Raw genomic sequence first — 25,252 nt, forward strand, 5'->3', positions numbered from 1 at the left:
AGTTAAGAATCCACCTGCCACTGAAGGAGACATGAGTTCAATCCCTGGTCCAGGAAGATCTCACATGCCACAGGGCAACTAAGCCTGTTCAGTAAGACTACTGAACTCCCACTCTAGAGCTCCTAAGCTACAACTACTGACACTCACATACCCTAGAGCCTGTGCTCTGCAATAAAAGAAACCACCTCAATGAAAAGCCCATGGACTACAACTAGAGTAGTCCCTGCTCACGACACCTAGAGAAGGCCCATGTGCAGCAATGAAGACATAACACAGTGAAAGATATATAAATTAATTAAAATAAATGTTTAAAAATTGTTACTTTGAAAGGATGGGTATTAAATTCCAGTCATTTACTTTTGCTCCATCATACCAACAACCATGCTAATCACTAGTTGTCTGAAGCTATGAAGTGTTACAATACAAATTAAGTACTATTATTATTATCAAATGAGTACTATCATTACTAATATCCAAATGAAGGGCAATCTTCAAATCAAAGACAAAGCAAAGGTTTGTATTCCAAGAGGGACAACATCTAATGTATGATATGAAAGAAAATTGATGGTGTAAAATGTACTTTACAGATGAGTAGAAACCCTATGAATCGCCTGATCATCTTGACTGGAAAGGAAGTTTTGACTAGAGTGTGCACTACATTACTCCTTGTCTAGTTCCTTTAGAATATGTGCAATAATTATTACATATGGAACCCAAAATCATGTCAGATATTAAGGAAATAGTCAATATGGTTAGTGCTGAAAATAGAATTACTCCCTATGTTCTTAAGGCCTCAAACAGCATCTCAACTGATTGAACTGAAAGCAATGAATGAAGTAAACCACCGCATCGTTAATGGTAGCAACTTTTATGTGTTTATTTGTTTAGCCTCTCTTTTTAAAGAAAAGAGTCTTTTAAACCATAATTATAAATCATGCAGCATATTTTTGGAGTGACAGTTTGACTTGATAAGCTGAGGAATGGACGAGAACTCAAGAGAGTAGGAATCTGTTCAAATCAGTGGCTGGGATAATTCAGATGGATTGCATCAAGGTTTCTAGTCCAACTGTTAAACAAAAAACAAAAACTACTCTCTCTTTTTCTTCTTTGAAATTTTACCAAACTTCCCACAACAAAACAGGCAACATTTAGTGACCAGGAATAGAATAGTTGCCACACAAGCTAGCAGGAAGCCAATCACATCCAAAGAGTGGTGCTGGTACCAGGTGAGGTCATGGAAGGCTGGGCGAAGGTGCTTGGCTCCTTTGTGACGCATGACAAACTCAATCCAGAAGACTGCTCGGTCCAGGGGTTTCACAGGCTGATCATGGTGAATTCTTGATAACTTCATAGCATTCTCTTTATAGCTAAGGATTGAATATATAGATAGCCACTTGAAAATTTTGTTAAGGACATGATATACCTAAAATTGTTATATACTATTAAAAGTATATTACATAATTATGAATATATTATGTCATAAATGATATCACCAAGAATGCAGAATATACATGAAAGTTTTTTTCCTCTTGAGATACTTCTAGATATGGTAGTTTATTAACTGAAACTTGTTGGATATTTCATAGTCTCTATAATAATTGGAGGTAGGGGAGAATTTCTAACTGGAAGTAACATTTTAAAGATTCAGAAAGAGGAATGTAGAATATGTAATTTGAGAATACAGAATTTTGATCTTTTTTGCTGAATGTGGTGCTGGGAACATAATAGTGACAGAAGCAGCATTTGAGGGGCAGAGCTATGAGAAAATATCTCTTCCTGTACTCCTCTTCCCTCTCCCCGATTCAGTTCAGATTATTAGTGCTAAAAGAAGCTAGTTTTCAACAGCAGCAGGAAAGTTTTCAGTCTGAGATTTTCATGGCCCTGACATTCCAGATGAAAACAAGAAGCCTGATGTGATCCTCTGAGCAAGAAGTAGGGGCTGAGAGTAAGTCGATGGTATATCAGTGCTATTCTCAATTTGCCCCACCCACTTCTTCCCCTGCTGTGTCCACAACACCATCCTCTCTACATCTGTGTCTCTATTTCTCCCCTGTAAACAGGTTCATCAGTACCACTTTTCTAGATTCTGTATATATGAGTTGATACATTTGTTTTTCTCTTTCTGAGTTCCTTCTCTCTGTAAAATAGGCTCTAGGTTTAGGGTTTTTAATGGCTCACTTAGAGGAAGTAATCCTTTGGGTTTGTGAAGGAGATGGAGGAGGAAGGTTATTCTCCCACACTGAAGTGCAGTTATCATTGATAGAGAGTACAGAACATTAAATTGTAGAAAAATAATGAAATACATGTAGAAAGTTCTGTTTCTAGCCAAGAAAAAAAGTATGCAAAACCCTGTCACCATTTGGTTAAAAAAAAAAAGAAAAGAAAAGACAGCTCTTTCTTAATATACAAGAATTTAATGAATAAGTACCTCTAGATGTATTCAGGAAAACAAGGAAAAAACAATAGCTCTGAGACGTAGAAAAAAATTTTGTCAGGTTAAAAAATTAATAAAAACAAATCATTCAGGAATATATATGCCAAGCATGCTGTGCAAAGTTGCTTCAGCTGTGTCTAACTCTTGCGACTCCATGGACTGTAGGTCTCCAGGCTCCTCTGTCCATGGAATTCTCTAGGTAAGAATACTGGAGTAGGTGGCCAATCCCTTCTCCAGGAGATCTTCCTGACCTAGGGATCGAACCTCTCCTGCATTGCAGGCAGAGTCTTTACCATCTGAGCCACCAGGGAAGTCCCAAAATGCAGCCTGGTCCCATTTTTATACATTTTTTTCTTTTCTATTTAAAAATTAGCACAAAGAAATATCTGAAGTAATATTTTTATACTGGGAATAGGTTATGTGAGAGTTGGACTGTGAAGAAAGCTGAGCGCTGAAAAATTTGATGCTTTTGAAGTATGGTGTTGGAGAAGACTCTTGAGAGTCCCTTGGACTGGAAGGAGATCCAACCAGTCCAACCTAAAGGAGATCAGTCCTGGGGGTTCATTGGAAGGACTGATGCTGAAGCTGAAACTCCAATACTTTGGCCACCTCATGAGAAGAGTTGACTCATTGGAAAAGACCCTGATGCTGGAAGGGATTGGGGGCAGGAGGAGAAGGGGATGACAGAGGATGAGATGGCTGGATGGCATGACTGACTCGATGGACATGAGTTTAAGTAAACTCCAGGAGTCTGTGATGGACAGGGAGGCCTGGTGTGCTGCGATTCATGGGGTCGCAAAGAGTCGGACATGACTGAGCGAATGAACTGAACTGAACTGAACTGAATAGGTTATAGATACCTGAAGAGAACTAAGTGATTTTTTCAACTTTATTTTTCTATATTTCTGTCACATTGCCTAAATTCTTTATAGTAGTAATATCTGTAATTTTAAAGGCATAATAAATGGCTTCCCGGGTAGCTCAGTGGTAAAGAATCTGCCTGCCATTGCAAGAGATGTGGGTTGCATCCCTGGGTCAGGAAGATCCCCTGGATTATATAGGTTTTAATATATAAAAATCTCCATTTCCCCTGCAGAAGGAAATGGCAACTCACTCCAGTATTCTTGCCTGTAGAATCCCACAGACAGAGGAGACTAGTGGACTAAAGTCAATGAGGTTGCAAAAGAGTTGACACAACTTAGCACTGAACACACACATGAACAAAAACTAATATTAGCAAAAGTATGTGTGACTCTTTAAAAATAGTTTAGCTGATTTTACAAAACCCACTGAAAAAAATAAATAAATAAATAAATAAATTTAAAAAAAATAAATAAATAAAAATAGCTGATTTAAATAAATTTAGCATTTCTTTGAGGATGAAATCTATTCTCCAGTAACAACAATAGGTAAATATTTTCATAGAATTTGAGAAGTATATGACAATAATTTATTTGATGTTAGATACGTCCTGGTGCTTATATAAAAGTATTGAATTAAACTGAATGAAACAATTACTCCTTTTAAAATACCAATGTTTCTCAGAAAACTGGGTACTTTATACTCACGTAGGGTTGTTAATAACTTCCTTCAAAGCGTTAAGCAGATCTGAACTCGTCATTCTCTGCAAGTCTACTTCAACAGCTGCTCCTCTGGCTTTAACACGAGCAACATTACCAAACTGATCACCAAACAGGGGGATTCCCACGATAGGGACCCCATGGTAGATAGCTTCATAGATCCCATTGGTTCCACAGTGAGTGATAAAAGCTCTGGTTTGGGGATGACCTAAAAAGAAAAAAAAAAAAATCAGTATTCTAAATTGAAATAGAAACAGAAAGCCATAACATCTCTATAAATAATGAATTCAGTTAGGTAGCATCTTCTATATGATTGTGTGCAGTGAAGCCACATATAGATTCCTATAGGTGCTAAAGAAAGTAGCAATTGATTATTCCAGGCTAAGCAGCAATTAGTGATTCCAGCAAGTGAGTCGTTCCATAAACCTCTGAAAAATTTGTGCAGAATTAAATGATGGAGAGTACCTGCCATTGGACAAGTAACTGGGATGAGGATGCTCTAATAAACAGGATTGAGGGATTTAAGAAAAAATGCTTCTGTGAATGGGACATGGGAGGTGAGATATGCAGGGTTTCAATGTGAGAATGTTGGCAGCACAGAATAGAAAGATAGACCAAGGCAAGTTCATTAAGTACCTGTTTAAGAAAACAGAATTGTGCGTGTAATTTTATAGTAATCTGGAGCCATTTGTAATATGATAGATGGTGAAATGATTTACCAGATTTTTTTTTCCCCAAATAGTTAAGGCAGGGAAATTGCAGAGAGGTGGATGCATGCAGAGGAGAAAATGGATACAGAGAGTCAGGAAGGTGTTGCCATATTCTATGCAAAAAGTAATGACAGCCTGATCTAAAGGTACTTTCCTTTACCCTGATTCTGAAGAGGCAGAGATTATATCATAAGTGGAAGAATTATAAACTCCATATTTATGTTAGAGCTTGAAAAAGATTCTACCCTTGACCAAAGTCTAGTCAGGCTCCTCTGAACTCTTCTCAACCAGGTCCTGGTTTGGGGGGTTCTTTTTTCTCTCTGCGTTACCTCATTTTAGCAAGCATCCTATCAAGTCAGTTTCCCTAGACTCTTGAAACCTTGATATTTGATCACCTCTCTGATTGTTGATTCATCCCTCACCATCCCCCTATTTGATACCTGATCACTCTGGCCTGCCTTCAGAAAGAATCTGATTCAGTTGTTTTTGCCAGAATCCCTCCCCCGTTGTCTGTGATGCTTACTCTTATTAATTTTTCATCTAATGACCATCCACTCTGTACTTTGCCTATAAATCCACTTTTCCTTTTTGACTCAGAGTTGAGTCCAATCTCTGATTTTCTGTGAAAGTCTATTGCAGTAGTATTCATCCTGATGGTCTTGGATAAAGTGTTCTTTACAGTCTTGCGGGGGGGCTTTTTTGATAGCTTGGGATTCTTGGTAAAGAATCTACCTGCAATGCAGGACACTCTAGTTCAATCCCTGGGTTGGGAAGATCCCCTGGAGAAGGGAAAGGCTACCCACTCCAGTATTCTGGCCTGGAGAATTCCGAGGACTGTATAGTCCATGGGGTAGCAAAGAGTCAGACACGACTGAGCAACTTTCACAGCACTTCACTTCACTTTACAAGTCTTTAACAAGTGTCATAGATAATTTTTTTCTTTAACAAACTCCAGAAGAAATGTGAAGAAGCCATTAAGGTTTTTATTTCTTATTTTGAATACAATTTTTTTGGATTTATTTGTTATTGAGTAATCGTTCAGATTATCCCTTATTTTATTTCTGTTTGATTTTCTTCTCTTTGGCCTTACCCAGAAGATCATTCTGTGGAATCCATTCATATATCCGGGTATTGGCTCCTAAATTTTCTGGTTTCTTTCCTCCATATTTCCACAGAACCTGTTAAGGCAAGTGTCTTTACTTCATTTGAAGATTTTTAGAACCACATCCTGTCAGAAGGAGGCAGTTAACTTAGAATTAATCAGGTTTAATGCCTTCAGGTATTACACAAGCAATGAGGCCCTAGTAATTAAGTAATGAATGCTTTTAAACTATTGGCACTACAATCATATTTTCAAATGCTTACAATAATCCTCATCTATATACTAACAGGTTAATTCTCACTTAGAAGATGAAGAGAAAAAGGACAATCTTTACCTGAAACAATTATGTATTGGCATTACTAGGTTATTCTGGTAAGGGGCATTTAGCAACAAAATTTTCAGGCGTAAAGGGGACAGATGTTATTTACCTAAGAGCTTGTTAGCACTCTGACCTTTGATATATACTTGGTAGTGATATAGAATTGAGTATTGGTTTCAATATCTGGTTAGGGAATTGACATCCTGCTTCAAGCCACCACCTGCTAAATTTCCCTGAGATCAGACTGACTACTATGAGCCACTGGCTCCTCTGAAAGTAATACCTACTGGCCTTCAAAGTCAGTGTTCTGAGAGATTGACTTCTGAGCACAGAATATCTGGGCTAAGGAGTCCAGGATTGGGCTCAAACCTTTCAGTCTTTGGGAACCACCTCTGCTAATTAGCCTACTTGGGGATATGAGTCTTGACTGTATTCCTTCTCCATCCTTCCTGTCTATCTAATTGTGGTTCCTTCTTTATACCTTTAGGTGTAGAAGATCTTTACAGCCCATCTTCTGTTTGTTCACATCAATAACTGGTCTGTAAATAGGATCTATTTTAGTGTGCCTGAGGAAAAAGGTGAGCTAGGGGGTCTTTCTACTCTTCCATCTGAGCCACACTGCCATTACATTCTCTTATAATCTTTTATCTCTACAAATCCATTAGTAATCTCCCTAGGATCATTTCTAATTTTAATTTTTTGCATCAACTCTCTTTTTTCTTTTTTCCAGTTTAGCTAAATGTTTGATAATTTTGCTGACTTTTTAAAAGTGCTGGTTTTTTATTTTATTGATTTGTCCTGTTTTATTTTTAACCTATTTTTGTTTGTTTATCTCTGATCTAATAATAATTACTTCTAATAATCATTACTTCTTTGCTTTGGCTGCATGTTGGTTCAGCTAGCCTTCTTTTTATAGTTCTTTAAAGTATAATCTTAGGTTGCTTGTTTTAGATCTTTCCTCTCTTTCAATGTAGTCACATAAAGCTATAAGGGCTTTCCTAACAGCTCACTGGTAAAGAATCTGCTTGTCAACACAGTAGACATGGGTTCAGACCTCGGGTTGGGAAGATCCCCTGGAGTAGGAAACAGCAACCAACTCCAATATTCTTGCCTGAAAAATCCCATGAACAGAAGAGCTTAGTGGGCTATAGTCCATGGGGTTGCAAAAGAGTCGGACACTACTTAACTACTAAACAAATTCAAATTCAATAATTAAAAATTTTTCTATGGCCCTGCTTTCTCACCATATATTTTCTTGTCTCTTGCGTTTTCATTAATTTAAAAAGATATTTTCTAATTACTCTCATGCCTTATTCCTTGACCTCCTGATCCAATAGCAGAAAATAACTCAGCTTCTTTATAGAAAAAGGAAGAGATTCATCCTCTTTCTTTTACTGTTGTCATAATTTATATATTTATGCATTGTGTTCCTAATTACATAATTGTTTTTAAGCATTTATATATTAAATTTTTGAGATTTTTAAAAGTTAGATATACCAGCCAAAACTACAAAAATACTAACTTTTATAATTGAATTGACTGCAATTTCACATCACTGCAGATCTCTATTTCTTCATATAGTTTTGTGTTACTGTTTAGCAGACTTTTATTACAATCAGAAAGCTTTCCTTTTGCATTTTTTAAAATCTAGTGTTAATGATGTTCCTCAACTTTTGCTTTTCTGGGAATGTCTTAATTTGTACTTCAATGTTGAGGATATTTTCATCATATATAATTCTGTTAGCAATTTTGTCTTTCAACACTTTTGAATTTATCAACTGTCTTTCCAAGGTTTCTGATGAGAAATTGGCTGATCACTGTATTAAAGATACCATATATGTAATGAATTCTTTCTTCCTAGCTATTTTCAATATTTACTCATTATCTTTGGCTTTCAAGAAGTTGATTATAATATGTCTTAATGTAGGTTGCTTTGAGTTTATCCTACTGGAAATTCATTAAGCTTCTTGGAGGTATGGATTCATTCGTGCTAAGCTGCTTCAGTAATGTCAAAATCTTTGCGACCTGGTAGACTATAGCCTGCCAAGCTCTTCTGCCCATGGGATTCTCCAGGCAAGAATACTGGAGTGGGTTTTGTGCCCTCCTCCAGGGGATCTTCCTGATCCAGGGATCGAGCTCACAACTCTTAAGTCTCCTACATTGGCAGGCAGGTTCTTTACCACTAGCGCCATCTGGGAAGCTTGTGCAGATTCATACCTTTAATAAATTGGGGCTATTTTAAGTCATTATTTACTTTAATATGCTATCTGCCAATTTCTCTCTTTCTGGGACTCCCACAGTATATATGCTAATTCACAGGATGGATCCCCACAACTTTTAGACTTTGTTCATTTTTCTTCTCTTTTTTCTTTTTCTGTTCCTCAAACTTGATAATTTCAATTATCCTTTATTAATATTTGCCACCTCTTCTTAATATCTTCTACTTCTGTTAGGTCCATACTATTTCTGCCCTTTATTGAGGCCATCTTTGCATGAAATGCTCCCTTGGTATCTCTGATTTTCTTGACTAGATCTCTAGTCTTTCCCATTCTATTGTTTTCCTCTATTTCTTTGCATTGATCACTGAGGGAGACTTTCTTATCTCTCCTTGCTATTCTTTGGAATTCTGAATTCAAATGGGTGTATCTCTCCTTTTCCCCTTTACTTTTGGCTTGTCTTCTTTTCACAGCTATTTCTAATGCCTTCTCAGACAGCCATTTTGCTTTTCTGCATTTTTTCTTGGGGATGGCCTTGCTCCCTGTCTCCTGTACAATGTCATGAATCTCCGTCCATTTTTCATCAGGCAGTCTGTCTATCAGACCTAGTCCCTTAAATCTATTTCTCACTTTCACTGAATAATCATTAGGGATTTGATTTAGGTCATACCTGAATGGTCTAGCGGTTTTCCCTTCTTTCTTCAATTTCAGTCTAAATTTGGCAATAAGTAGTTCATGATCTGAGCCACAGTCAGCTCCTGGTCTTGTTTTTGCTGACTGTATAGAGTGTCTCCATCTTTGGCTGCAAAGAATATAATCAATCTGATTTTGGTCTTGACCATCTGGTGATGTCCATGTGTAGAGTCTTCTCTTGTGTTGTTGGAAGAGGGTGTTTGCTATGACCAGTGCGTTCTCTTGGCAAAACTCTTATTAGCCTTTGTCCTGCTTTGCCTGCTTCATTCTGTATTCCAAGGCCAAATTTTCCTGTCCCTGCAGTCCATGAGGTCTCAAAGAGTCAGACACAACTGAGCAACTGAACTGAACTGAGCTGAACATTTGCTGATGTTTTGCCTCATGTCTGAGTTAGAACCCCTGCAGTGAATTTTTCACTTTAATTATTGTAACTGTTAACGCTACAATTTCTTTTTGATTCTTTTAAAAAATAATTTATTTCTCATTGCCAGTACTTCCTTTTGTCCCTGTATCATTTTCTTCTCTTTATCATTGTCTTCCTTTGTTACTTTGTCCATCTTCAGGACAGAGTTTTTAAAGGATTTGTTTCTAGTAATTCCAAAATCTAGGATGTCTCAGAAATTGTTTTTCTCAATTTATTTTATTCCTTTTCTCCCCCTTCATTCTTTTGATTGGGCTATACTTTCATCTAACTTTCTATGTCTTGTGATATTGGTTGAAATGTGTACACTGAATTTTTAAACAAGATTCTAACTCTGGAAATCTGATTTGCCCCTTTGACAGGGTTTGCTTTGTATATTTGTTTGTTTGACTCTTGAAGCATTTTTATTTGCCAGGAAACAGGCTGAGGTTAAACCTTTAGGCCTTCTAGATATTTTACGAACCATTGTCTTTTCATGGACCTGCACATAGCTTTCTAAATTCCACTGGGTGAGGTTGTTTTTCGAAGGCCTAATTCAATGACTTGCTCCGAAGTGGACAAAAACAGGAAATTAAAAAAAAATATATATATATATATATATATATAGGCTTATGCTTTAAAGTTCCTGGAAATTGCATCTTCCAGTGAAGGTTGAAATGACTGTGGCCAACTTTTGTGCCTCACCTCAATTATCACAGGCAGTAGTCAGCAATTAGACTGCAGACACACAGTATTTGGAGGTTAAAGTCTCTATTGCCTCTTATGCTGCTGCAAATCACACCAGGAATACAGGCATGCAGGCTACTGTGAGGCTGGGTGATGGAGACTTTCAAGTTGCTGCTATTCTAAAGGCCTTAAATTGACTGAAATTAACCACAATTTCCACCCAACCTTTCCACTGTGAGTTGCAAGTACTTAGATTCCAGAGTTCAAATATCATTACTTCAGATAGCTTTTGCTGGAACAATTTTGTTTATGCAGAGAGAGAGGTCTTGGTCTTGGTGCTTCAGATTCTGTCCTGGTTTAACCCCTAAGCATTGTATATTTTAATACAATTCAATATTATTACGAAGATGCTTTTTTACATTAAATATTGAAAAGGTACTGCTTCCACAAAACAATTTGTGAAAGTAATTTGGCTATGAATACAATAATTATTGTGAGCATTTGTAACTTAACATTACAGGTAATTCTCCGTTTTAACTAAAGCTAGGGGAAAAAATGTCTTTGGGAGTTTAAGAAGAACATTATTCAGTTATAACCTAGAATAGTATCAATAAAAATTATAATTTAGGGTAACATCATAGAGTGAACTACATAAATCTTTATTGTATTAATATTATTAAAGTTTTCAATTATTTAAATAGAAGAATCATTGTTTAGGAGTATCCCAAGAATCTAGGCTGTTACTTCAAGGCTCAACCAGGTCCTGATTGATCCAAATCCATTAACTATAAGGAAATATAGTCCCAAGGCATCCTGTGAATCAAGACTATAATTTAAAATATCATAGTCTTTAAAATATTTAAGATAAATATTTTAAAATATTTAAAATAAATATTCTTTTATTTTCAATCATGGCAGTTGCAACTCATTAAATTAAAGTTGTGCCTTATATTAAAACAAAATAATACAAACAACAAAACAATGTTAGATTACATGAAAGGTTTAAAATCTAGGCACAAGGCTTACTGATTAACAGTAGTGAATGATTCAGTATTAGCTCATTGTTTAAAGAAAATTCTGCAGTATGTTTTCCTGTTAGCAATGCCAGGATATCAATCACATGTGTTGTTTTCACAGTTAGTACTTTTTTTATATCTCAGTTAAATTGACAATAACAATACCAATAACTTCTACATTTTGAAGCATACTTTTTAATTAAAGAGTTTTTCCTAGATTCTAAAATAGCTGCCCCTCCCTCAAAAAATATAAATATCTGACCTTTTGTGGAATCTGGGCAAGAGCTGATGCAATCATTTTAGACTTTTCTTCTGTGAGGTTTTTGACCATTGATCCCAGAGTAAACAACACGACTCCATCTTTTCCAGAACTTTGAACAAACTCTTCAAACTCCTGTGAAGAAAACAGTCTTTGTTATGTGAGAGTGTAGAGTTATGAGTCACACCCTTTTCTCAATGTGCCTGAACTAAGAATGATTCTATTTTTTCATGTTAACCATTTCAGAGTACAGAATATGACCTGAAATCATTGGTTAATAGGCAAATTAAAAATTATTTAACTTGGAGGTTCCCTTTTAGCACATTAGAGGTGTGTGTGTGTATGTCTTTACAAATTATTGACTATATGTATCTTTTGCCATTGCTGAGCCCTTTACTTATATCATTTGACTCTGATCCAGGGTAACTAAAGTAATATATATGGATTTGCAGATGAGAAAGCTATCTCAGAAATGTTAAGTAATTTGTCCAAGGCTACAGAGTTTCCCTGGTAGCTCAGCTGGGAAAGAAAGGATCCACCTCCATTGCAGGAGACCCCAGTTCCACTCCTGGGTGGGAAGATCTGCTGGAGAAGGGATAGGCTACCCACTCCTGTATTCTTGGGCTTCCCTGGTAGCTCAGACTGTAAAGAATCCGCCTGCAATGCGGGAGGGCTGGGTTTGGTCCCTGGGTTGGTATGATCCCCTGGAGAAGTTAATAGTTACTCACTCCAGTATTCTGACCTGGAGAATTCCATGGACAGAGGAGCCTGGCAGGCTACAGTCCGTGGGGTCCCAAAGAGCTGGACTCACTGAGTGACTTTCACTTTCACACAGCTGTAGGTGTTACAACCAAATTTCTAAGTTACTTCAGCATGATTAAATATGTCATTTTACTTTGAATGTGATGCTGTAGGTGTCTATTATATGACTGTCATTCTCAGAGTATGCATTATAAGAACTTCTGCATTACTTGTCCAGTCAGGAAGTTATATAGCTACCTCATTTCTAAATGTGCTGTGGAACCTTCTACCAAGAGAAAAATTAAGCAATATAAAATAAAACTGAAATTTAGAAAACAGAAAAAAGTAACTGTACCAAAAGTATGTCATTATACTGACTGTGCTTCAGTAGAAAATGAAGGATAAATCTTATTAGCATCGATGGCTAAATATGAGGTGAAGCATCAGAACTACTTAAGAATCAAATGTTATTCATTTGGAGCATTGTGGAGAGGGTGCTAAAAGGCAATAAAGAGAACTGAATTAGTCATTGGCTTACTCATCATTTACCATTTTACACGCACTAACTCTGAAATAGCACACAAAAGTTGTTATTGTTCGTGAAAAGGTTCAAGTTTCACCAGGTTCTCCATCATATTCCTTTCTATTAGAGCCTCAAACCTCATGATTACTTTACTCTTCACCCTCTTTATGCCTTACTTTGCACCTTTGCATTGACTCTTGTAGCTGTATAACCCATGTTGATTTAGCGTCCTTTGTTGTCTAATTTTTGTAATTAGGGATATTACTGAACCAGCATTAGCAATACAAATTATTCAAATAATTCAATGTTATGAAAATGCTTGCTACCACTGAAGAACCCTACTGATATCATAGATTTAAGAATCTTTTTTGTTTTTCATATGTGTGAGAGCATATCATTATGTGACTGCAGAGATGTGATTGTGCTTTTGTAGGGGCCCCAGAGCCCTAGTGTTCTCTGGTGGGTGGAGACAGGGACTCACTGGAAAATCTACAAAGCTCTTATGCTTTCTGGACACCCTGCAAAAAAAATAACAGGTTGATCCTTGATGCCACATTATTGATATATAAATATTTAAATACACACATTACACATACATACACATTAAACATTACACATACATATGTGTGTTATTGGTCAATACTAAGACAATAGAAGAATTCTGAAATATTTTTGAGCCATTTAGTATATCTGTTTATCAGCAAGCCTCACACTATTCCAACATTTTATTTCTAGGATTTTAGAACTGAATTTTTACAAGGCATAGATCTTTTATTAAAAATCATGGGAAAAAAACAACTTGGAATACTTGAAGGATTACTTTCTGAGCTGAAAAAATGCTTATGACAATGTAGAATGGATATCCAACATCATCTATCTTTTCAAAATATTGAAAATTGTGCTTTAAGATTTTGATGTGAATGTAAATGTCTCTGAAAATAGTTTATTAATTTTAAAAACTTCAAAAATACTTCATTGACCTGTCTCCTGTGATTAAAACAGTGTGTTTAATAGCTGCTTGCTAGATACTGCATTGTACCTCATTCAGCTTATACAAACATGAGTTGACCATTTTCCTCAAAATTGCTCCTTTCTCCTTCTTCACTTTGTAAATTACAATATTCTCTACTAAATTCCCATACAAAATAGTAAATATAAAGGTATGACATATCCAAGAAATACAAAGCCAAGGATTAATTCTGAAACTGTCACTCTTAACTGCCACCTCCAGTCTATCTGAAAATCTTACTGACTTTCTTTGTAAATATTCACTAACTCTTTCCATTTATGCTCAAAATTATTATTATATTGCAGTTTGGATTTCTATAAAGTCTTTCTGAAACTATTGCACCTATTTCTCCCCCAATTCCATCTCAGCCCATTTAAATTGTACTCCATTCCAACTAATTCAATAACCAAAATATATGAAATGGTAAGTTGTATCACGTTATTGCTTAAACCCAGGTCTCCACCACTCCAGGTGGATTCTATCCAAAGACTACTTAGTATTGCTCATTTGCTTTTTTCATAACTTACCCTGTGATCATCTTTCCAGACTAATTTCTTTCCTCTACTTAAACCAAACAAATCATTACTGTAAGTTCTGCCAGGATTTTGGGTGAGCCACCACACCTCTATTTAATCTTTTCTCAAAGTATCATAATTTCTCTACTATGTCCATTTCTTAGACTAGGTTATGCTGAATACCTTGCAACAAAAATCTCAGTGTCTTGGGGTTTCCCTGCTGTTTCAGGGATGAAGACTCTGCTTTCCAAGGCAGGGGACGGCTGTGCAATCTTGGTCAAGGAACTAAGATCCCACATGCTGCAGCAGCATGGCCAAAAATAAACAAGTAAATAAAAGGCTCCAGAATCTTAGTGTCTTATAGCAACAGCTTCTTTTACCATATATTCATCTATTATTGCATGTATTTTTAATCAAGATTCAGATTGACACATGCCGTTCACATCACAAAGGGAAAGAGAACTCTGGATGGAATAAGTGCATCTGACAATTAAGAGTTGGATATGGAAGTTACACATGCCTCTTTAGCTCATTCTCATTGCCCTGAGAATATTGGACAATTTCACTAAACTCAGGGGCTGGGAATTTTATTTTAGCTAAACATCTGGCATATTTGATTAGCATCAGTAATGATTACCACAATGGTGTAGAAAATCTGGTAGCATAAAAGTCTAATGCGGATAAGTCCCACTAATTCTTGTGTCTAGGTTTTCAGTTTCAATATCAAATACTAGAAAAAATAAACTACAAATCATTCCAGGAGGTAAATACTGAGAGAGGCAAAAAGACACATTTAATTACCTTAGGCAAGGGTTTTGCAGGCTTGCAGTGCAGTCCTCCAACAAATTCAAAGTTAGGTAAGTAAGGGTGAGGAAATTCAAAATCCCAGTTAGTTCTCATCAACCACATTTCAGCTTTTCCCATAGTCTCGCATAATTTGGCAGATTTTCCTGAATAAAAATGAAAGATGATAGAGGGAAAATCATTTGATATGCTAGGTGGGACATGTTTTATCATCGAATTTCCCATGAAAAATCTTTAAAGAACCAATATTAGTTCTATGCAACCCAAGAGAAATCAATAGTCTTTTTCCCCTCCAAGAGTACAAAATACTGAGACTATGAAGAACCAAACACAGAATTAAGTATGGAATAACCAAAGACCTTCTGCTTTATCTCTACCAACAGAATCTTTCAGCTTGAGCTACACCTGAGCCCTACTCCATGCTCAGAATCAGCAGGTGCTCTTAGCAATGAACAAGAAACTCAGCCAGTGAACCTCAGCCTACTGTGTGGTACAGTCTCCTCCTCTTCTGGAATTTCAATTTATCTCATCCTCATTGCTCCAAAAGTCTCTGAAAGCTTTAAAAATAAGCAACTTTTTAAATTGAACCACTGTTTTCTTTTCTGGTATTGGAAATGTTCTGTTACTACTAAGTACATCCTATCCAGAATGGAAATGTTATACAATAAAAATCTTCAAGTGATTATCTTCTTTGCCATACAAAATTAGTTTCACAAAACTCTGTCCTCTTTGGTGAAGATAGAGCACTGCGTCATAATCTGGTGGCAAAATATTTTCTATTTTGACCTACTTGTTGACAAAAGTGTCCCCTTTCAAAAGAAGTGGAAAGCATGTGAATATTAACATAATAGCAGCTCAAATTAGTGACTCTGAATTAAATCGCTTTCCTTAGTTTGGAGCAAGAGTTTCATTTCTGAATTTATATAATTACTGTGGTATAAGGACCCTTATTCAGAATGTCAGTGTTCTTTTGAAATATGTACTCCATATCACCAATAAAAAGAAACTATAGCTATTTGGATTCTCACCACATGATTTTTCAAAAAATGTTTTCCTTGATATTCTAAGAGTGCTGAAGTTTTGATTAGAAAATATGAGGGATTTTTCAATTGCCAGAGAAACCTATCTGCTTAAGAGATCACAAGCAAATCTCAGTAATTTAGGGGTCTGATTCTGGTAACATCCAAAGTATTCAAATTTCAGTTTCAGACCTAGTATAGACCTCATATTAGAGCCTTAAATGTCAGCTATGGGTATAATCTTATTTTCTTTCTGAAATGCTTTACTCCTCTGCTCTTTTAATGACAATTTTATTGACATATAATTTACACCATACAATTCTTCCTTTTAAATACACTATGTGGTCTTTTATGCTGCCTTCTTTTATTTAGCAAGTTTTCAAGATTGATTCCTAAGGTCATATGTATCAGTACTTCAAGATTTTTTGTTTCTGAATAATACTTTTGTACAGATATACTTCATTTTTTTTATCCATTCAGTAATTGTCAAATATTTGTGTTGTTTTCATATTTGGCTCTATGAATAATGTGGTTATGAGCATTAAGGTATGTGGTTTGTGTGGATAAATGCATTCATTTTTCTTTGTTATAAGCCTATGACTATAATTATGGGGTCATGTCATTGATTTGCCTTCTTTTGTTATCAAATAATATCTTTTTTAGTTAAAATCTGCATTCTTGTTATTAATCTAATGCACTTCAAGCATCTTATTGAAAGGAAGGCAATATTGCACAAAAACTATAATTGATCTGAGTAAAGATTGTGAGCCAATATCTCATATTTGGAAAACCATTTCCCAAAGTTCCAAAGCAATACCACTTTTTGTGTTATGATGTTGCATTTGTTGGATACTGGACAATTCAAAGATTATTTATATCTTTAGAAAAATGTATCTATGTTCTATATTGTTATTTGTTAGTGATTTACTGCAGATTTTTGTTTTTAGATACTGTGAAGTTAAATGATAACTTGCATATTTCCATTTAGTAGAAAAAGTCATCTCTTAAATTATGATCTTATTGCCTTATTAGACATTGATTATTTTTGTGTCTAACCTAATAATATTATCCTAACATTCTTTTTCCTCCAAAACTGTTTATAAATAGTTCCTCAAAATATTCTGAAGCAGATGCAATCTTATCTGTTTCATCATCAATTATTAGAACATATTCATACATAATAAAGTTAATAATTACATAAATTATGTTATATTTTTAATTTGAAAAAATATACTCGGAATTCATTTTATAATGGAGATTATAAATTGATTCTGAATGATAGTCTATATCTAATAATATTTTTAAATTTATAAGTAAAAGAAATGTTTTCCTTCTATTTTATGCCTTTATTCTTTTTTTTTTCAGATTATTGATATATTTCCCAAAGAATATTTCAGGTGCCAAGAGCTAGGAAAGAATCAGAGACAAGAGTTATGTCCTATCACTAACTTCACACTAAATTACGTTCCTAGGCTGAGTACCAAACTGCTGGAACTAGGAGTAAACAAAACTCTTAGATCCAGCTGTAGATCAGTCACTTCTTGATCCACGGTTGAGAAAATGTTATCAGGATGAGATATCAATGACCTTTTCTCAGTTTTGCCTTTTGTACCTTGTACTTTAGACATAGGTGAGTGATGGGTGCAACACTTTCTGCCTATTTTTAGGGTCAGTTCAGTTCAGCCGCTCAGTCGTGTCTGACTCTTTGCACACCAGGCCTCCTTGTCCATCACCAACTCTCAGAGTTTACTCAAATTCATGCCCATCGAGTCGGTGATGCCATCCAGCCATCTCACCCTCTGTCGCCCCCTTCTCCTCCTGCCCCCAATCCCTCCCAGCATCAGGGTCTTTTCCAATAAGTCAACTCTTTGCATGAGGTGGCCAAAGATTTTTAGGGTCAAGTCTAGAGAAATAAACACATGTTTCTGTCACAAAATGCCTAGAAACTATCACAATGTTACATGTCCACTTGGATTAGGTCTTATGCCTTGTTGAACACACAGCATATTCCTGGGCAACATACTTCATTAGAAACACTCATACTGTTTCTGAATTGTTGAAGAAGTGATTTCTCATAAGAAATTTAGAATGTGCTGAAAATAAGGAAAATGAAAAGATCTATATAAAACAAAAGATTACAACTATAAAGGAAATTTTTTAAATTTAGTAATAAACTAATCTTTTAGTAATGACACATTATTAGAGATATTTCTGTCCAAAAGAGTAAAAAAAAAAAAAAAAAAAAAAGAAAGCAACTTTAAAATGTATGTAAAACTAAAACTGACTCCTAAAAGCCAAAGCAACCTGCAGGCATAACATTTCTGATTTCAGGCAATATTGTAAGCTATAGTGATCACAGCCATATGGTATAGGCATAAAAACAGGTACATGAACAAGTGGAACAGAATCAAAAGCCACAAAATAAACCCATACATATATGATCAACTAATATTTCAAAAGGGAGCCAAAAATATTCAATGAGAAAAGATCATCTTTTAAATAATCCTTACTTGAATAAAAAAGAAAAATGATATTCAAATGAAAAAAATGAAACTAGACTCCAATCTTACTCCACTACAAAATTAACTGGAAATGGATTAAAGATTTCAGTGTAAGATCTGAAACCATAGAGTTCCTAGAAGAAAACATGGCAGAAACTTTTCTTGATATGAGTCTTCAGTGATTTTTTAAGCATGATACCAAAAGCATAAGCAACAACAAAATTAAAAATAAGCAAATGAGACTACTTCAAACTAGAAAGACTGTGACCAGCAAAATAAATGATCAACAAAATGGAAAGGCAACCTATAAAATTAGGGACAATATTTTCAAACCATATATATGATACAGGATTGCCATTCAAAATGTCTAAAGAACTCATACAACTGAGTACAAAAATATAAAACAAATAATTTAATGTAAAAATGATCATGTGTGCATGCATGCTAAGTCACTTCAGTCATGTCCAACTCTTTGTGATCCCATGGACTGCAGCCTGCCAGACTCCTCTGTCCATGGAATTCTCCAGGCAAGAATACTGGAGTGAGTTGCCATGCCCTTCTCCAGTAAAAATGAGCAAAGGACTTGAATAGACAATCTTCCAAAGAAGATATTCAAATGGCTAACAAGTACATAAATGGGTGCTCCCCAATGCTAATCAGGAAAATGCAAATTAAAGCCACGATGAGCTATCACCTCATGCCTGTTAATATGATTACCATGAAGACAGGAGATAACAAATGCTGGTGAGGATATGGAGAGAAGGGAGCCCTGGTGCACTGTTAGTAGGAATGTAAACTGGTGCAAAACTCTGGAAAACAGTAGGCAGGTCCATCAAAAAATAAAATGATAAAACTGCTACCACCTCCCATGTTCACTATAAACAGTGCTATAGCATTGTTTACAGTAGCCAAAATATGGAAAAATTCTAAATATTTTTCAACGAGAAAATGGATAAAGAAAATATGATTACATATACCATGAAATAGTGTTAAGTCATGAGAAAAAAAAAAAAACCTGTCATTTGCCTCAATATGGATGGAACTTGAGGAAATCATGGTAAGAGAAGTCAGAGAGGTAAAGACAAAAACTATGTGAAATCACTTAAATGTGGAATATTTAAAAAAACACAGAACAAAAAAGAAAGTGAACTCATAGAAGCTGAGAACAGGTTGTTGGTTGCCAAATGCCAGGATTGGAAAGTGGGTGCAATAGGTAGGTGAAGGTGGTGAAAGTGTATAAGCTTTCACTTATAAAATAAGTAAGTCCAGGGGATATGATGTACAGCATGTTGACTACATATAGCAATACTGTATTGTATATATGAAATGAGTTAAGGGAGTAGATCTTAAAAGTTCTCATCTCAAAATTAAAAAGTTGTAACTACGTGAGGTGATGACCATTAACTAGAGCTCTTGTGGTGATCACTTCACAATATGTATAAATACAAAATTATTACATTGTATGCCTGAGATAAAAGAAAATGAATTTCAAGCAGGGCAAAAAAAAAGTAACATAAATTTTTCTCTGCCATTTGGGCCACTCACCACCCTCCTCTTTAGCGTACATTGCATGTCTATATTCCACATTAACTAGGTCTCCTTAGAAGACACAGGAATACCAACTCATCAAACAAACAAATGAACAAAGCAATTTCCTTTTAGTGCTAGCAAGGTAACTCTTTAGGAGAAAACATGCCCTCCTTAATCCTATAAGGTTATCACAATGACCCACCACTCACTTCGGCCTATGTAAGTTGCCGGCATTACTCTGATACATAAACTTTGATGTATAACCCTCTACCTCAAAAACTCATATAACTGTGCTTTGATTTCTAATCGGAGGACTTTTTACAGAACTTTCTAAAAAACTGTCTCCCAAGTTATAATCTTAAGGTTGGCTCAATTAAAATTTTCAATTTTTTCTGCAGATTAACAATATTCTGTTGACATCTAAAATTCATACAAAGTAACATGTCAATTATATCTTTAAAAAACTAACTGAATAATGCAAGCAGAACATGGCTGATAGGGCCCACATGGGGTCTCACTGATAAGATGGCTCGTTATTCGTGGTGTAGCTACTAAACCATCAACCCCCATAAGAGAGAACTGAGAGACCTTAGTTTTTCCGGAGTAGGAAGGCATAGCAGAGTAAATGACCCCTGTGTCAATGAGAAAGGAGATCGGCTTACCTGCCAGTGTAAGAGTTACCCTGGGCTCCATACAGGTGATGAGAGTTGGGGCCTGGGGCCCTGGGCACCTTCAGACTTCAGAGGCAAGTCTGAGGAGGCTGAGCAGAGCTGGGTCAGAGGACTCCTGCTCGGGACCAAGAGGGGAATGTCCAGGTCCCTGGAGGGGGACTTGGGCAATCGACCTTCCAATGTCCCTTTATGCCACAGCTGGGGCATGGACCTGGAGGGGGCCTTGGCTTTAGGCATGAGCGGGCCCAGTGGCCTTCTTTGCCACATTTGAAGCAGGGGCCCGTTGGCTTCCTTTCTTTGTTGGTTGATGAAGGCTTGGAGCCATGTAGGGCAGTGGCTAAAAAGTGGTATTTGGCCTGATCTGGTTGGGCCTTCTCTAGCTTTGCCTGTTCTTCTCGATTATTGGAAATCTCAAAGGCTCAATTTAAAAGGTCTCGTTGAGGGGTTTGAGGGTCTTCTGTCTTTTTTAGTTTCTTTCAGATATCTGGAGATGACTGGGAGATAAAATGGGTGTTAAGGACAATGGTGCCCTCTGCTGAGGTGGGGTCTAATTTTGTATATTTTTGTAGTGCTTCCGTTAACCTGGATAGAAATTGGACCAGGTTTTCATCTAGTCTTTGAGTTATTTCCCTGCAGCTTATCTAAGCCGATGGCTTTATGCCCTGTCTTTTGAATGTCCACAATGAGGCAAGCAGTCATATGATTATGGGCTGCTCACCCCGGTCTCCCTGCCTGATAATCCCAGTTGGGATCGTCTCAGGGGACAGCCATTGAGCCTAGGGGCTTAATAGCCTGTGTATCTCACCAGCATGCGGCTGAGAGGCTTGCCATACTCCATACTCCTTCCTTCTCTTCTGGAAGAAGAGTGGAGAAAAGTGTGATGTAAATATCATGCTAGGTTAAGTCAGAAGACTGGGTAAGATCCTTGAATTCTTTTAGTAATTATCCGGGACTGAGGAGGAGGAGCCAAGACACTTTTCAATCTGAGATAGAAGGTGAGGGAGAATGGGACGTGAACCTGGACAGTGCCTTCTCCTCCAGCTGCTTCAGGTAAAGGCAGGCGTGGAGCAGGGCAAGGAGCGGGGTCCTGGGGTGAAGTTTCCTGCTTTAAAGTTGTTCGGAGAAGGGATCTAGGGAGGTCAGGGTAAAGCCTTGGAACCCTCAGGGCAGAGGGTGGGGCTGAGGTCTCAGAGCTTGTCTGAGGCTGGGCAGGGAGGGGTGTTGGAGCGGCCTGCCCTTGAGAAGGAGGGAGGGAGGAGGGGAGGTAAGGTGGAGGTTGTGGAACTGGATCTGGAGCGGCTGCAAGGGGGTTGGGAGCGATAGGGGGTGGGCTGTGGTCGGAAAGGTGGAAGGAAGAAGAAAAGTCTGAACAAGGATCAGGAGACATTGTATTAGGAGGATGTGGCCCAGAGTGGGCCGAGAGTATTTGAGAAGTAGAAGGGGATTCACAGAGAGCGAAGAGCAAAGAAAGCCTGAACAGAAGGGACTTCTAACCACTTGCCATTGCGGCAGCAGAAGTTATCACGCTCCGGTAGAGTATTAGAATCAAGAGTTCCGTTTTCTGGCCACTGGGACCTGTTATCAAGTCGGTTTTGCGGCCAGTGTTAGAATAGTGAGTACGTCTTTTTGGTCTTATCTCCCCTTGGAAGCCCAAAGCTTTTAGGTTTCGGAGAAGGCATCCCAGAGGAGTAGATTTTGAGGGCTGGGATTGAGAATTTCCCGTTGCGGCCGAATAGAGAAGTTAAACAAGGGCGAGAGAAAGCGAGGCGAAAGGCCCCAGAGACCCGGTTCTCTCGGACCTGAGCGCCTCCCGGTTCTCAGCACTTTGGCGGAGAGTAATAATAGTCTGCTTTAAAATGGGCATCCGCTGTTTCAGAATCAGACGGGGCACAAGGCCGAGGGGCTGAGGGCCGGGGGATCCTCCCGCCGATCGCTAGGACTCGAGGTCCCAGGGAGGGGGCCTCCCAGCTGCGGTGGATCTTCCCTCCCGGGTTTCGGCACCAAAATGTAAGGCAAGTGCAGAGAAAAAGAGAGCGAGCCGGGGCAGTCAGACAAGAAAAGGAAATTCATTAGAGGGAAAAGAGAGGGCAACTGGCTCTTAAGGAGAACCAGCCTTCTCCCTTTCTGATGGAATCCTTCTTATACCCCACCAATGAAAAGTTCCCTGACGGGATGGTCGCATAGCTGGAGGTCTGGAATCTGGTGGTCTCACAGCTTTGAGAAGATAGGCGCCAGTGAGATAACAGGATGTCATTTGGGCAATTTGGTCAGCCTCACTCACTGTGCTTTATTCTTTCTTTGTGAGGTCGACATAACCAGCCATCTTATCAATGAGACCCCCATGTGGGCCCTTTCAACAGCTTTCTCAAAAATCTTCTGCAAAATCCTCCTTAACACAAGTATATAACCTTTTTTTTTTTTTTAATAAGCATATACGTTATGCAAAAGGAAAAATGAAAGCATAGAAGGACTTGCTGAAACGGATAAAATCTTTAAGCTCAGGATCGAAGCTCAATAGTTCATTTCTAATCCAATTATGAATGGAACTGCAACAATAAGGCAGCAATAAAATACGTTTAAAAGTCTAGTTAGAGAAAAACATTTCTTGTTTCTTTCTTTTTTGGAAGGCAACGAGCAGATGAAACCCATGTATGTTTATTTATTTTCCAGTTTCTTACTCATCATGTTGCAAGCCTGGGAATCAGCAAACCAAGCCTTCAGAGGATGCAAACAGAAGGCCTGAGAAACAGCAGGTTAATCAGAAAGAAAACAGAAGGTGTAATGCCCTATTCTAGGGGATCTTCCTGACCCAAGAATCATCAAACCTCTGTCTCTGTTTCCTGCATTGGCAGACAGGTTCTTTACTGCTAGCACCACCTGGGAAGCCTGCATATAAAAGGAGAAGTAAACAAGAGAGCGTAGCCCAAGGTTATGGAACTTAAACACTGTCAGATTTGGGTTTTTGTAGATATCCTGCGGGAAAAAAAAATAGCAGCATTGAATAGGATTTATGTATAAACATAGAGAATATTTGATCTCTGATAAATTTTTAGTACTCAGTAATCTAAAACAAAACAAAAAAGGAAAAGCTTAAGAAAAGAATAAAGAATGATAAAGAATTGTTATTATTGTTGTTATTCAAAACAGTTAAGAAACATGAGCTTGGGTATGACTCAAAGAAAAACTTTTTTAAGCTTTCATACAGTCAGATAAACATTTGCATTTTCCATATGAAATAAGAATCATTATTACATGCAAATATCACTTACCTAAAACCTTGCTGTAATATTCATCCCATTCTGGAAATACAAAATATGAATACATCAGGTCACTTATTGTATATGATAACCAGTTCTCCAGCCTCTGTATGAAAGTCATGTTGTCTGTCAGTCCTGACATGATGCCAGGAACATAGGAAGAAGGCATAGGAAGCCCAGCACACTTTCTCTCAATGACATTCCCATAGGAAAACCGAAAGGAGTATATAAATGGAATATTGAGAAGCTCAGCCACTAATTCCCCACAGAAGCTTAAAGGATCAGCAATACAGATATCAAACTTAGCTTCCTGAAGCCTGCTGAGCAACTCCTTGTTTGTGACAGCACTGTCACAGATTCTTCTGGCTGTTTCTAAAAAAATTTTCAGCAGTTTTGTCTGTTGTACTTGTCTCGCCCACCATGAAACTTTCGGCAGTTCAAAAGAAAGTGTGTAGAGACCAGCATTGAATTCTTCCATGAAACTTTCTTTACTTATTGGAATTTGAAGGATCTCCACGTTAAAGGGAATCTGGGTAAGATCAAACAGAGAACTTGTTGAAGGTACGAGGACAGTTATCTCATGCCCACCGAGGTGAAGTTCATCCAGAATAACCTTTAAATTAATCCAGTGACTAAAATCCATGGGCCATACAAGTATTTTTCCAGTCCTTCCAGAGTCAAAGAACCATAGATGCAGCATGAAAAGGACATAGAAGCCTTTCACAGTCTTCATAATCAACTCTTGCTGAAACTAAATCTGGACTTGGACCAAGTGCATGAAACTCAAAATCCAAACATCTCTCCTTGACTGTCCCAATCAATTTATATAGTAGGTAGGACTGAACTTTGGTTTATGTACTTTGTATTAAAGATTAAAACAAAATGAAACTGCCTTGAAGGAAAAAAAAACAAAAAACAGTCGATAATGTCAATAAAATAATTAAGGGAAAAAGAGAAACACCTCAGAATGAGTTTCCAACTTCTTTTATAAGCTTCTCTGTGGTGGCTCATATGGGGGAGAGTCTGCACTCAATGCAGGAGACCTGGATTCAATCCCAGGGTCAGGAAGAAATAGCCACAGAAAAAACAAAACAAATAAAAAATTTCAGAATGAGATTTTCAAAACTTCTTTTCATGAATATCAAAAACAGGGGACTTGAAGTTAGACATCAATTCATAGTAATTTCTAAATGATGTTAAGAAAGTTCATCATCATCTGATGAATATTCAATTAAGACTAGATTTTTTGGATCTTTTCCTCTGATT

General features: G+C 37.2%; 1 protein-coding gene and 1 long non-coding RNA gene across 2 annotated transcripts; one reads left to right on the top strand and one right to left on the bottom strand.

The window, feature by feature from the left end:
- Positions 1-852: 852 nt before the first annotated feature.
- On the bottom strand, positions 853-24,921 carry LOC122428260 (UDP-glucuronosyltransferase 2C1-like). Its single transcript, XM_043448165.1, has 6 exons — positions 23,999-24,921; positions 15,006-15,154; positions 11,420-11,551; positions 5,815-5,902; positions 4,003-4,222; positions 853-1,367 (listed from the first exon to the last, which is right to left on the bottom strand). Exons 1-6 carry the CDS (start codon positions 24,717-24,719, stop codon positions 1,088-1,090), a joined length of 1,590 nt encoding a protein of 529 aa, XP_043304100.1. The 5' UTR covers positions 24,720-24,921; the 3' UTR covers positions 853-1,087.
- On the top strand, positions 22,073-23,848 carry LOC122428263. The gene is made up of 2 exons (XR_006265679.1): positions 22,073-22,341; positions 23,400-23,848. It is a non-coding gene; the product is annotated as an uncharacterized LOC122428263 (long non-coding RNA).
- Positions 24,922-25,252: the final 331 nt, after the last annotated feature.

Source organism: Cervus canadensis, chromosome 26 (genome assembly GCF_019320065.1).
Source record: "Cervus canadensis isolate Bull #8, Minnesota chromosome 26, ASM1932006v1, whole genome shotgun sequence".
Taxonomy (NCBI): domain Eukaryota; kingdom Metazoa; phylum Chordata; class Mammalia; order Artiodactyla; family Cervidae; genus Cervus; species Cervus canadensis.

Bases quoted from the DNA above. Each gene is read 5' to 3' on its own strand.
- LOC122428260 (XM_043448165.1), bottom strand. From the start codon at position 24,719: ATGAAGACTGTGAAAGGCTTCTATGTCCTTTTCATGCTGCATCTATGG. The intron at 11,552-15,005 runs GTAATTAAATGT...TTTTCTTCACAG, and splicing joins CTGCAAAACCCTTGCCTAAG to GAGTTTGAAGAGTTTGTTCA. The intron at 1,368-4,002 runs GTGAGTATAAAG...TTCAATCCTTAG, and splicing joins GAAGTTATTAACAACCCTAC to CTATAAAGAGAATGCTATGA.